This window comes from Pseudochaenichthys georgianus, chromosome 21, assembly GCF_902827115.2.
Source record: "Pseudochaenichthys georgianus chromosome 21, fPseGeo1.2, whole genome shotgun sequence".
Taxonomy (NCBI): Eukaryota; Metazoa; Chordata; class Actinopteri; order Perciformes; family Channichthyidae; genus Pseudochaenichthys; species Pseudochaenichthys georgianus.
Window position 1 is genome coordinate 6,146,939 of NC_047523.1, and position 13,854 is coordinate 6,160,792.

A 13,854-nucleotide genomic window follows, 5' to 3' on the forward strand; every position below is an offset into this window, starting at 1 on the left:
CATGCTGCTAAGGTATTACATACATATGAGATAACAAGATCAGGTAAAGTTGGTAACATTACATACTTAACATAGACAGAGAAAGGTATAATAAGTGGTACATTAATACAGTGATTCTCAAATGGGGTACGTGGACCCCTAGGGGTACGTTGGAGTACTGCAGGGGGTACGTGAGATTTAAAAAACAAAAACAAAAAAAAAGTTAATTAAAAAAATACGTTAAATAGAAAACACAATTTTATATAAAATATTCCTAGAACCTCATATAAACATGTCAAATTGGTGTATTGTATTTTATAGTTTTGCATAATATATCATTGTGTTCATTAGTTTGTTAAACAGATATTACTTCAGTTGAAAAACTCCTTTGAAAAATCTGTTTACATTTGTTTTCTTTTTTCATGCATAAAATGAAAATATCCTTAGTTTGTTGTAAAGGAGTTAATAAATCACACACTGAGGGAACATCACTATATTGGAATTATTTGTATAGGCTTTTTCGATCAAACATTTTCGGGGTCGGTCAGGGGGTACTTGGCTGAGAAAATGTTTCAAAGGGGGTACATGACTGAAAAAAGTTTGAGAAGCACTGCTTTAATACATCGAAAGCCATGGGAATTAAATGTATAAAAGATTTTACAGAACGATTCAATAAACCTTATGTGACAAATCTACGCTGCAGTACATTCCTTTTGTATTTTCACTGAAATGTTGCCACAGGTATTTCACAGTAAGACTTTTACATTGAAGGCGCGACAGGAAGTAGACAGGAAGTATCTTCCGTGTATTCTGACGTCACTTTGGGCACAATGTTGACAACACGTACATTTCGCTTTTCTTTCTTGGACATTGAAACGCCTGTCAGCAGCGGTGTGTCGGTGGGTGAGTGTTAACTGAAGATTCAATCTCATGGAGGGGATGTTAGTTTGTGTTTTAACTATAAGTTAACAGTACTGTTTATAAGAGTTAAACAAAAACAGAAATTCCACTCAGCCTACCGCCCTGTAAATGCGGATCAACCTGTATTTACTATGACTAGGAGAACAACTGTAAGCTAATACAGCAACTCAGTTAGCATTGAACTTCCTCAGAAGATAAGCGCTAATGTAAAGTGTATTACTAATACTACGTTGTGTTTCCTTTGATGTTAGAATTAAGTTAAGTTCACTTTTTGTTGATCAGTTATGCCAGCCTAAACTCTGTTAATAAAAACACCATAGCCAATATTTGGGACATTATTATGATATACAGTGGTGTCATCATATTTACCGAAGTATTGCACTTTAGTAATGTTTTGACATACTTGTAGTTTATTTGAGTATATCAATTTAATGGTGATTATTTAGCTATTTACTTACATTTATTTAACACTCAGTTACTACGTAGTTACTTTGTACATGTCAAACACATGATATGATGATATGGTAAAATGCAGTAGGCCTACTGTAATTCAAACTACATCTAAATATCTACATTTGTATTTTGAAATAAGCCATAGTTCAGATAGAGTACTTCTACTTTTTGTACTTTAAGTATATTTCAATGCTAATAATGTACTGTACTTTTACGTACTTCTTCCAACACTGCTACTACTAGTACATGAGCCTCATGCCATTGTCTACATTGCGTGAGCTTTAATAAACGACATTTTAAGCTTTAAAAAAAAGAGTGGAAAGATTATTCTTGAATACATAAAAACTGAATAATATAACATTATCTTAATGAAATACTTTAAGAGAGCCATTCTGCATAAAGGGTACTTTTAGTTTTGATACTTTCAGTACATTTGGTTGATAATACTTCTGCACTTGATGTTACTGGCCATTATGCAACATTAGTTATTTAACTTTTTGTGTTTTGAGTACATTTTGATCCTGATACTTTGGTATTTTAAAAGTCTGAATTCTGGATTCTTACTTGTAATGGAGTATTTAAAAACCTTAGTATTGTTATTTTGCTGATGAAAGGGATCAGAGTACTTACTTAGTATCCACCTCTGCCTGTTTACCATGGAAGTGAGTTGTTCACACCTGACCTGAGGATCCCTGTGCTCTGTTCTCCACAGTAACCATGCCGTGTACGCAGGCTGAGAGACGCACCCTGCCCGGGCCTTTGTGAGGAAAGGATGGACTGCCTGCCTCTAGTTCTTTATCTCATGTCACTTCTTGATTCTGGTAAGTAAACCAAGATCAATCAGATCAGTTAATCAACGTAAACATTTGTCAAATACCTCAGATTCTGTTCTCCTACACTGCTCACTGTTATCAGATCTGACGAGTCCTTAATGTGTCCTGCCGGGTGTGTCTTTGTACCTTGTGCTGCTTCGTAGCTCTGACTCCATCATGTACTCCCTGTTAACACAGTCATCAGCTCCCTTCCTGCTCCCGTCAGTCTTTCCATGGAATCTATCAACTTCCGCCATATCTTGAGTTGGGATCCTGGTCCCGGCACTCCACAAGGAACACATTACAAAATCATCAAGAGGTATTTCCCTGCTCGTATGTCCTACAGCACATGGCCTGATGGCAGTTTGGTCTCTGGGTAGGAGCAAGGTGTTAGTTACCACTTACCAGCCAGCAGACAGATTACTGTTGTTTTGTTTTTAGCGCATAAGTAATGCAAATCTTCTTGCTTTTTGCAAATGTACCTTCATCTGGCTTGTAACTGGAGCTATTATTGTACCCTGGGTAGGAGAATACGTCCCATCGGACTGTATTCTAAAAATCGCACTCATACGAGCGCCAGTATGTCCTTGGGCCGGGTATCTAACCACAACCTGTTTTCTTTGGTAGTGTTGTACGCGCTCCAGCACGCACTACCTGCTTTCTTCAATGCAGGCAAAGTTCGAGTTGCTTTCCGTTGCTTGCGTATACATGTGGTTTCTCTTTTTTTTAAACACGTCTTTTTTATCAATTTGAGAAATTGTTTACAATGACAAATAATTTCAACATTCTAATTAACTATCAAAATACATATCAGTATCAGTAATACATATCAGCATACCATACAGCTTGAAGATGGGGGAAAACATGGGTGCAGCATCTTAGTTTCACCCTCAGGGAAACCCCACAGCATACTTCTGTGAAGCCAATTACAGGACACGTTGTTTGTTGCTTTCAAGAAACAAAAGTTATTAATTATTTATACTTATTTCCAAAAAGGAGCTTAATTGTTCCTTTCTTTTCCATACTTTACTTTAGATTCATCCAATCTGTATTAGGCTCAAGCTAAGAGAAGAAGTATACAGCTGTGTGTCGTTTGCAGTTACCTTAACACTTCATTATCTTTGTCCTGTTGAAGATCACTTTTCCTGGATGTCGAGGTTATCAAATGATTCAGTATTGGACCTCTGTCATATAACCCTCAAACTTCATATAACTGTCATCATATCTGCAAGAAAACATGTTTTTAATATCCTTTGAATTGCCTTTGTAATACGCCAGTCATAATCAGTATGCACATGTGGTGTAGATGGTATGTGGGGCGGATGTGGTTCTCTCAGTATCAGTGGCATGAAGAAAGGTCTGAACCCTAAACTGCTGCTGAGGGCTGTTTGAATGTTCGTCAATCCCGATGAGCTCCTCGCTCACCAAGATAACATAACTAATAGAATATTTGTAATTAATGTATAAAGTGACAGCTCGCGTATACTGTAGGAGTTGCGATTCAAGGAAAACTATAATTTGTTACAACTTGACTTGTATTGTCACAACTCATAGCATCTGTTCTCTGGTTATGATAGTCATGTACTCACTGTGTATGGATGAGGATCGATACATGTGGTAGTATCCCTGAACATCAATCCAGCTCAAGCTGACAGACAGCATTTGATGAAAGACGTAAGCAGGCAGTACAATTATTAACCAAGCTGCTAAAGACATGCCTTACATACCACCGTGCTCTGGTGCTATATGAGATGATCTGCAGCAATGTGTGTACTTTGGTCCTCTGGTAATGTTAACCTACCAGATGTAACTGTTTGAGGATCCTTAACCTTTCGATGCATAAGTGGGTGTTTTGAGGTGGTATTCTTGAAGTATCTTTGTAATTACATTTTGTTATCATTTCATATTCCAGCTATTCCTCAAAAAACATGTTTTGGATATCATGCCATTCAAATTTGTAATTTACATTTTAAGAAATTGTAGTTTTTGTATTCCTACCCCAAGCTTCCATAAGTGGGTCAAAAATGACCCGCATGCATTTTCTATGGAATTTTTTTTTTTTTCAAAATGTAAATAAAATGTCTAAAATGATAAATAGTGCAAAATTAAATATAAAATATTTCTAGTGTGCACCAAAATATAATACTAAATATTATACAAGTGATTTTTCTTAACCAAAATGACAAACATGGCATAAAAACACATTATTCTAATACGGGTCCTTTTTGACCCACTTATGGAAGAGTGTAGGGTCCAGTCACTCTAAGGGCATCGAAGGGTTAAAGGGTTCAGAACAATGGAAAGTTTGATCAATTCCATGACAACTGACCAAAGTTGACTCTAATTGATTCGAAAGCTCTCGGACAGAGTTAAGCGGACACTGATTTGAGAATTCTTTAGTGTAAACCCAAGTTGTTACTAATCAGATGTTTCCTTAAAAGAAAAACATGCCCTTGGATGTATAACATGTTCTCAGTCAGGACACGTCCTGGGGACAGCTTCTCTACCTTCAGCTTAGACACAGACGAGAGACAACAGGAAATGAAAGGAAACAGAGATGGGGGGGGCTGACATGATGCAACAAAGGTCCCCAGTAGGGCCAAGGATGCTGTGGTTAATATGTTAGAACTATACACCCGTAGGCTGCCAGCCTTTGTATCGGTAGTGAAACACAGTGGGGAATTACAGAGTGCTACTTTCTGCCAATCAAACCTTTACTGCGGCTTTGGTGTCAGGATGCATAATCTATGTTCAATTCAGCCGAGTGGAAACTACATCTTGCATGTCGTGCACACAAGACATAAGGTCCTTAGCTCTTGATGTCAGACTGCAGTTCTACAGACCGGTGTTCTTCACCTTTTGGATGTGTGACCCCCACCCCAGAAACATCAGGTGACTTTACGCAGTGACCTAGCCGATGTCCGATGTCTCCACGCACTGTGGCTGTTTGATGCATTCTTTGAAATCCCCCCTCAGACACTCAACTTCATTAAATGTACTCCAGGAAAATGATATCCCTTGTGACGTCAAAACAATCCTTCAGATGTACGTTATTTTATTATTTTATTTTGCCCCCCATAAACATCTGGTGACTCCCAGAAACCATGCCCAGTTTGCCCAAACTACTGCTATCCGTCACCAAATATTAGTGAATATAGTTGGAAAATGTTTTGCCACGTCGTATCAGCCTGTTCAGTTTTATCAGCCAACAGCCGCGAGTGACAACCGCAACCTTTTCATTTGGTGGCGTTTTCACTCCGATTGTCTGTCTGTGAATCTGAGGCTGACTCAAGCGCCTTCTGGTGGAATGTCTGAGTGGGTGGAACTTTTGAACTCTTTAACCTCTGCTTTCGTGGACCGGTCAGAACGCCGTTTGTTTCCATCTGTTGTTGTCCAGAGTGCGCAAAGCAGCTGTGGCCACACGCTGATTGCTTTTAAGGAACTGATGATTGTCCTATAAACAGCTTTGGGAAGGTGTGTGTGTGTGTGTGTGTGTGTGTGTGTGTGTGTGTGTGTGTGTGTGTGTGTGTGTGTGTGTGTGTGTGTGTGTGTGTGTGTGTGTGTGTGTGTGTGTGTGTGTGTGTGTGTGTGTGTGTGTGTGTGTGTGTGTGTGTGTGTGTGTGTGTGTGTGTGTGTGTGTGTGTGTGTGTGTGTGTGTGTGTGTGTGTGTGTGTGTGTGTGTGTGTGTGTGTGTGTGTGTGTGTGTGTGTGTCTAGTTTCACATGATCTACTCTTTGGTCTTGACAGTCATTGTGAAGGTTCATACATGTGATGGTATTTGCTTTGACAGAACTGAATTCACGTGGTTTATTTCAATGCTCTATTGAACTTACACCCGTTGAACAAACAAAGAGGATCCTACTAACAGTATTGTGTGTGAATATGAAGCACAATCTACTTCCTCTGTGCCATAGGTCACCAGGAACTATTTAGACAAGTGCTGTCAATAGGTTTAAAAAATGTATCGTAATAATCACAATAACAATCGTGATTAATCACAAGTGTAATAATAGTCATTACTTGTATTTTGTATGTTTCTCTTTGTGCAGGGTGGAGAAGAAAGCAAGCAAAAAGACATGGTCCTCAAAGACTACATCCATTAAGCTGAAACTTAAGAGCCAAGTGGAATATGAGCTGACTGTCCAGGCGTCTTACAACCAAAGCCTGTCTGCAGAGTCCAAACCATACACCTTCCTACCTGTCACACAAAGTACGTCACATGAGCATCTTTTCACCTGCATGCTTTTTACCTTGGATTTATTGAATGAAATAATCCATTGGTTGCTATGAGATAAGGCGAAGGGTTCATTCACACCTGCACCGTTCATTTGGTCCAGACCAGGGGAAAAGAGAGACATAGCTGCGTTTTAGTTCTGATCCGATTCCCGTTCACACTGACTTTTTACACAAACTATGCAGAGTACACGTGAAGTGTTACGCATGACAGGAAACCTGTTGTTTGGACTTCTTTACACTTTAAAAGTCCCAAACTCACCTTTTGAGGTTGAGCCTGGCTGTTTGGTCAGCACCCGGCTTCAATCCAGAGCTTTCACCCCAGCCCAAATGAACTGCACCCGTGGTGGGAAAGTATTCAGATTCTTTACTTGAGTAAAAGCTTACAAATAAAAATACTCAATTTCAAGTAAAAGCACTGCAACAAGAATGTGATTTATGTGAAAGTATTTAAATACAATTAGGAAAAATGTACTTAAACTAGGGCTGCTCGATTATGGCAAAAATCATAATCTCGATTATTTGGGTCAATAATTGAAATCACGATTATTAAAAACGATTATCCATTTACTTTGAAAACATCCATTTATTGAAAAAAAAAAGTTTAACAGTATGTTTTTGCAGTTGATTACCCTGAACTTTAAGTATCATTCAACTGAAAAACCAATAACCGTTTTATTTCGATTATGTTGTTTTCATAATCGTTGCAAGCCAAAATCGTAATTGCAATTCAAATACGATTAATTGAGCAGCCCTAATTTAAACTAAACATGGTTACGTTTATACCAAATAATCATATTCTAAAAGATTGTTCTATTGTGATTCAAAATCTGAATTGATAAAGTAACTATAAATCTGTAAAATAAATGTAGTGGAATAAAAAATACAAAATCGGCTTCCAAAATGTAGTAAAGTACTACAAAGTAGCATAACATTAAAATAGCTGTCAGCCCCAGCCCCTGTAATCATTGCCACAAGCAGCATGATGCTACATGATGCTACATGATGCTACATGATGCTACATGATGCTACAGGATGCTACAGGATGCTACAGGATGCTACAGGATGCTACAGGATGGTTGAATCTATTTTGAGTGGCCAAACTGGTGGAGGTAGCTGGTGGTCTCCGTCTCCAGTTTTCTTTCTATATAGGCCCAAAGTGGAGGGAGATTCTTTGTGTGAACAGCAACGGTGTAGGCTTGTGTGTTTTTTGTTATTTTGCATCATGCAATCAACAGGACTTGTTTTAAAAAAGAATAGCCTACTTTTTAATCTAATAAAAACCTACATGCCTCGATGATGTCATTCATTGCATAGCCTTCCTATCAATTGTGTTGAAGCCTAATGAGATGCTGGAGGAAATGTTTTAATTGATGGGATGGCTTCTCATGACATTCCTACAGACTTGGGAGATCCTCTGAGACACCACCACACACTTCTGTAACTGATGATTGAGAGGGATTCTTTTTGTCTTTCATATTTGTATATTCTTTCTTCTTGTGACAAGCTAAAATAGGTCCAACAAATGTCTCACTACTTGGATGTGGCAACTGCATCCAGGTCAACATTTCCTTCCCTGAAGCTGACAGGAGTGCAAAACTTAATACGAGTATGAAGAAATTCTATGGCCCTCGCTTCGTCGTGTCTTGGTGGAAACCGGAAGAAGAACGGGTAAGATGTCCATATCTCACTTTATGTCATTCTATGTATTTCTTTTGGAAAATGTTCTATATCTCGCACACAGAGAACCCAACCTCCCACATGTCGCTCACTTTTATTGCACCTTAATAAAGGACCTAATTGTAATCAAGTTCCTTCTCCATATTTAGCTGAAGTGGTTCGTGGAAATAAGAGAAACGAGTATTACTCTGACCAACCTACAGAACGGTACAGAGTACTGTGTACAGGTGGAAACAAAGATCAATACGAATAAAAACACAGAGCCATCTGCTTTGAAGTGCATCTTCACCGGCATGGTGGAACCAAGTAGAGGTGAGCTGAAATGTGAGAGCTGATGTTTATGATGTTGTTAACATGTTATTAACGAGATGCTGGCCAGGGGTTCCTGACCTAACACACATGTAACCAAAGCTCAACAGTTATTCTTTATAACATTTCTTTGATTGTATAAACCCTCTTTAAGTCCACTAATTGCAGGATACCCACTTGAGCAAGTTCTAATCTGCTTGGATCACAATCTGAAATAGAAGAAGAAGAAGGCATACTTTATTGAACCCTCCGTTGACAATCTGTTCCATAAACCGAGCCCCTACGGATTGAGCTTCTGCCTCCTTAAGACTGTTAGAGTCCAACAGTCACAAATCAGGACAATCAATCTGCACCGCAACCTTTATGCACTCTACTGTAGTCGTACACTTCTCAGGACTGAGGGGAGAGAACAGGCCCTCTTTCTGAACATTGTGCCTGCTCAAAAGAATGCATACGCCACTTTCTAAGCAAAGTTCCAAATGTATAAACGGCAAACTTCGCGAGAAAATGTTCAGACTTCCACAGATTCTCTGACCCATGCTTACGCACATAAACTGGAGCGATGAGAAACTGCAACACCGATGGTAGAGGGATATAAAGGAGGGAAAGGCTGTGAAATGCATACCATAAATATTACATCTCACACACAAAATAAGTATATTTAAGAGTTTATTTGCACAAACACACCTGGCCCTATATCAGTGTCTACCTGTGTGTGTGTGTGTGTGTGTGTGTGTGTGTGTGTGTGTGTGTGTGTGTGTGTGTGTGTGTGTGTGTGTGTGTGTGTGTGTGTGTGTGTGTGTGTGTGTGTGTGTGTGTGTGTGTGTGTGTGTGTGTGTGTGTGTGTGTGTGTGTGTGTGTGTGTGTGTGTGTGTGTGTGTGTGTGTGTGTGTGTGTGTGTGTGTGTGTGTGTGTGTGTGTGTGTGTGTGTGTGTGTGTGTGTGTGTGTGTGTGTGTGTGTGTGTGTGTGTGTGTGTGTGTGTGTGTGTGTGTGTGTGTGTGTGTGTGTGTGTGCAGACCCTGTTGTTGTAGGTGCAGTTGCTGCCGCTCTGGTTGTTGGTATTGGTGTTGTGATGACCTCCATGTTTGGCCTCTACTACACTGGATTCCTCTGTAAACTGAAGGCAACTCTACCGAGAGCACTTATTGTAAGAAATATATATGCATATCCGTCTGTCTGTCTGTCCGTCAATCCATCCTTCCCTTTCAAGTTCTTTATTTTCATTATCCCCCCCTACACTGGTAACAACAGGTTGAAACATGCTTCTGAGTAGGCAAATGAACCCTTAAAGGAACAATGAAAAGTATGTATTGGAAAGTGAAGTTGCAGATGCTAAATAGATACCCCATTAGTCCCTTTCCAAGCGTGTCAGAGAACCTACAGTTACTTAAGGTAAAACAACTTCAACATGTGTAAGGTCCTCTCTCGGTGCGTGTATGCCGTGAACTAGATCAGAACTGGAGAGTCCTGTCATCGAAAGAAGAGCACAGACGGCACTCAAGGCTTTTCTCCAGGGAAAATGTCTTGCTTGGGCATTAGTTTGATCAACTCTTCATCTGCCAAATGTTTTAGGAAGCAAACCACTTCAATCCTTAGTTTCACATTTTATATAAAGCAGCCACTTTCAACTTTGGTTCTGAAATAGAAGCCCAAGACAAGTGCCTTAAACTTCACTGGTTTCAAAGGAAGTCTTGTTTTATGGAAGTGTGTGAGACAATTACACTGTTTTGTGGTTACATTTTCAAGTTTTCTTATCTGTCTTTTTCAGCTTATGGGTGTTCTTTGATCCACCCTCTCATGTCACTTCTGGTATTACAAAACCACAATGGTTCAGCCAAAAAACACAGAGGGCGACCATCAAGGCCTCCAAACGGAAGTCTACAAACTAAGGGGTTACCTCACGCTGACAACGTCCACGTCTAGTGTTTAGTCTACGGCGATTATAAACTAATAAGAACATACGTCTGAATATTTCATTCTATGTATGCCAATAGATCCCCAAAAAGGACAACACATGGTGCTTTAACTATTCCATTCTCTCTAACTGTACTTTGAAGTCAGAATGCTTCAAACAAAGAGCTATTCAAACAGCATCTGATATTTATGTGCACCAATGTCTTTTTGTCCATCAAAGCTTCATCCCATCTTCTTTTAGTGCATTAGCAACATGTATCAACCCCAATGATTTAAAATAGGGTTGTAAAAGTGTTCTTACGGGATAGTTAATTTATCTCATTGAAAATGTAAGGCAATGGGAAAATGTTTTTGTAAGACCAAAATGACGTCTTGGACGCTGCAGTACCACCGTTTGGCCACTACAGCCATTCCAAAAATCAGCTTTAACAAGACTGACACTTACAGTAGATACCGTAGCTTCAACTTAACCATCATGTTTCACACAGAACATTTGCTGTCTTGGCTCCCTTTGGCACCAATTATTACATTATGTTGAATAGATGATTCCTGGGGATGGTGCATTTCTAAGTTGACATAATCTATTACACTGTAATAGATATCTCTTCTCTCCCTCTTTGCCACCCTAGGAGGCTCAGAGCCAAGGCTACACCCTGACACCGGAGACGACAATCCCTGACAATATCTCCATTAGTGCAGGGAGGGAGAGACCGAGGAAGCCCAACAATGCCACAACTCCACAACCCGCCACCAGGGGCGCCGACTCGAGTGACGAGGACGAAGACGAAGAGGGAAAGATGTACATGAATAGAGGATTTTCCTCGGGGGAAAATTCCTGCCAGGACGCTGTCGATGTGTCGGGGAACAGCAAGGTGTCTGCGTCAGGGGGCTCAGGCAGTTTGACAGGGGGGGGGGCAAGTACCGGACACAGTGCTGGAGATTGAGGCACCACATGGGGGGGGGCTTGGTGAAGATGAGCCCAAAGCTGAAGGAGCTTCCCTGTCTGATGGTACAATCACAGGTGAGGAGGAGGAGGTGTGTGAGGGCTCAGGGAATATCAATCTGTTCTCAGTGACCCTCGCTGCGCTGGCTGTATGCGAGGAAGAGGAGCACAACACAAGAGATGCTCCCACAGACCTTTTGCAGCTTTCTGATCTGGAGCCTCTCCTGCACACACACTCTCAAACTGAGTCACATGATCAGACAGCCGTGGCATTATTGCTACCCACACAAGAAGACATTCCTGAAGGCACACTTGCGGACACTTTCTCTGGCTGTCTCAACACCTGTGATGGTGAGATGCAGCACGAAGAGACAACAGAAGAGGAGGAAGATGAAGAGGAGGAGGAGGAGGAGGAATTCTGTGGATACATGCAGCACTAATGATGTGTTGCGCTGTGTGTGAAAAGGGGCCTGAACAAGGCTATTTCTTGCAGCTTTTAAAGTGACATTCAAAGAATAATATATAGTATATAGTATAACTTGAGTGATTTGCTTTCTGCTTTACTGAGGATAAGGTCATCTGTGGTGTGTCGTGCCTCTTGCACACGTCTCTCTGTACATCTATGGGCAGGGAAGCTGCTCTGCCCCATGGCTCAGGGCAAATAGAAACGGCATCATTGTGGTGTCATCTCTAATGTCACATCAGAGCAACAGTGGACCATTGCTGATGTTGTTGTTGTTTGCACTATAGACTGTTCTCCTGTTGCAGAGCTTTACTTCGATATATTTCAATTGAAGACCAGAAGGAGAAATCCACCTAGCAAATCACAACCTGTTAATGGTCATTAAGTGCATTCCTTTTATTTGAGGTAACTGAAATGTTTTAAATGTAGTTGGCTGCTGTTGTTTTGGTGCTCTATTTTTCTATTTGTAAGAACAAAAGGCCAGACACAATACATCCATACAGCTCTCCTGCGGCATTGGGCTGATTTTGAAAGCGAGTTGTTCTTGTAAACATCTAAGTAAATAATATGAAACTTACTGAGAGCTTCGATACATCCCATCCATCCATCTTCTCCCGCTTATCCGTGGTCGGGTCGCGGGGTAGCAGTTCCAGCAGAGAGCCCCAAACGTTCCTTTCCCTGGCGACATCAACCAGCTCTGACTGGGGGATCCCAAGGCGCTCCCAGGCCAGCGAAGAGATATAATCCCTCCACCTGGTCCTAGGTCTACCCCTTGGTCTCTTCCCAGCTGGACGTGCCTGGAACACCTCCCTAGGGAGGCGCCCAGGTGGCATCCTAACTAGGTGCCCGAACCACCTCAACTGGCTCCTTTCGACGCGAAGGAGGAGCGGCTCAACTCCGAGTCCCTCCCTGATGACCGAACTTCTCACCTTATCCCTAAGGGAGACACCAGCCACCCTGCGGAGAAAACCCATCTCGACCGCTTGTATTCGTGATACATTCCACCTATGGATATAAAACTTCCCGAAAAGTCAACATAAAAAGATACCTCACATAAGCTCAAGTTAAATAGACATTTGGACTTGTCCCAGTATGGCACTGTGTCACTGAACCAGCATGAACATTACCACGACTCTAAAACTGAAACACATCATTGGAATTGTCCACAAACTTATCATTTAAACCTTGATTTTGTTTTGTTCAAAAGGCTTTAAATCTCATTAAAACTCAACTCTTCAATCATGCACCAGTGTATGAATGTGTGTTTGTGCATGGGTGGATGCTGGCTTGTGTTGTAATGGACTTTGAGTGGTTGCAAAGAAAGAAAAGGAGTAGAAAAGGACTCATGCTATGGGCAATACACTCTATTCCAAAGTCGCAGTTTTAAAATGAACAGTTGGTGCACATCTTTTAAAAAAAAATGTTTTATAAGTACAGTATGTTGATGTTATTGTATGCTAATAACTAAATAAGCTGCAATATATTTGGTATGCAGGCCTAGTATTCACTGTATAAAATGAGTATGTGGTATTGGATTGGAACACAGCCTAATGAAGGATTGATCAGGCAGCTGGAAAGACACCAGCAAAAAATAATGTTGTGAAGTTTAATGGGAATGTTCTGTAAAACCATGTGTTTTCTGTTCTCACATTGATATTGCATGCGTTTGTTTATAGATTAATGTTTCAGACCACTGATGCATCATTCTGGAATAATTATTGACTCCATGCTTTAAAAACAAGTTGAAAAAGGTACACAAACAGCAGTCCTATGACTTTACTTCTTCTTGGTCACGTGATTTCCTATCAACAGCCTCGTCAGATGTTACGTTCATGTAACGACGGACACATTCAATTCACCTCTAGAAGCAAAGTAAAGTTGCAAGTAACATTTTTTATTGTATGTATTACAATACATTGGGGGGAAATAACAAGATGTAGTCTTATCACCACCTGACTTTTTTATTCGTTATCGTTATTTTTGTCCTCACTTTATGTTATCGCTGTCCAATTAAAAATGCCAACTTTTGTACTGAAATAACAAAGAACATACCTGATGTATTTATTCATTCTTCTAATAAAGGAACCTATTTCTGAAAACGCTTTATTATTGTTTTGTGTGACTATTTCGAAGGTATCCTGTCAGT

The 13,854-nt window shown here is 40.4% G+C and overlaps 1 protein-coding gene across 1 annotated transcript; it reads left to right on the top strand.

The window, feature by feature from the left end:
- The first annotated feature begins 788 nt into the window (after positions 1-788).
- Positions 789-12,952, top strand: crfb1 (cytokine receptor family member b1). The gene is given in 9 exon segments (XM_034109907.2): positions 789-878; positions 2,066-2,174; positions 2,364-2,484; positions 6,215-6,375; positions 7,906-8,069; positions 8,228-8,390; positions 9,405-9,535; positions 10,932-11,207; positions 11,209-12,952. Coding segments are annotated over 8 exon segments (1,542 nt in total). The 5' UTR covers positions 789-878; positions 2,066-2,125; the 3' UTR covers positions 11,686-12,952.
- Positions 12,953-13,854: the final 902 nt, after the last annotated feature.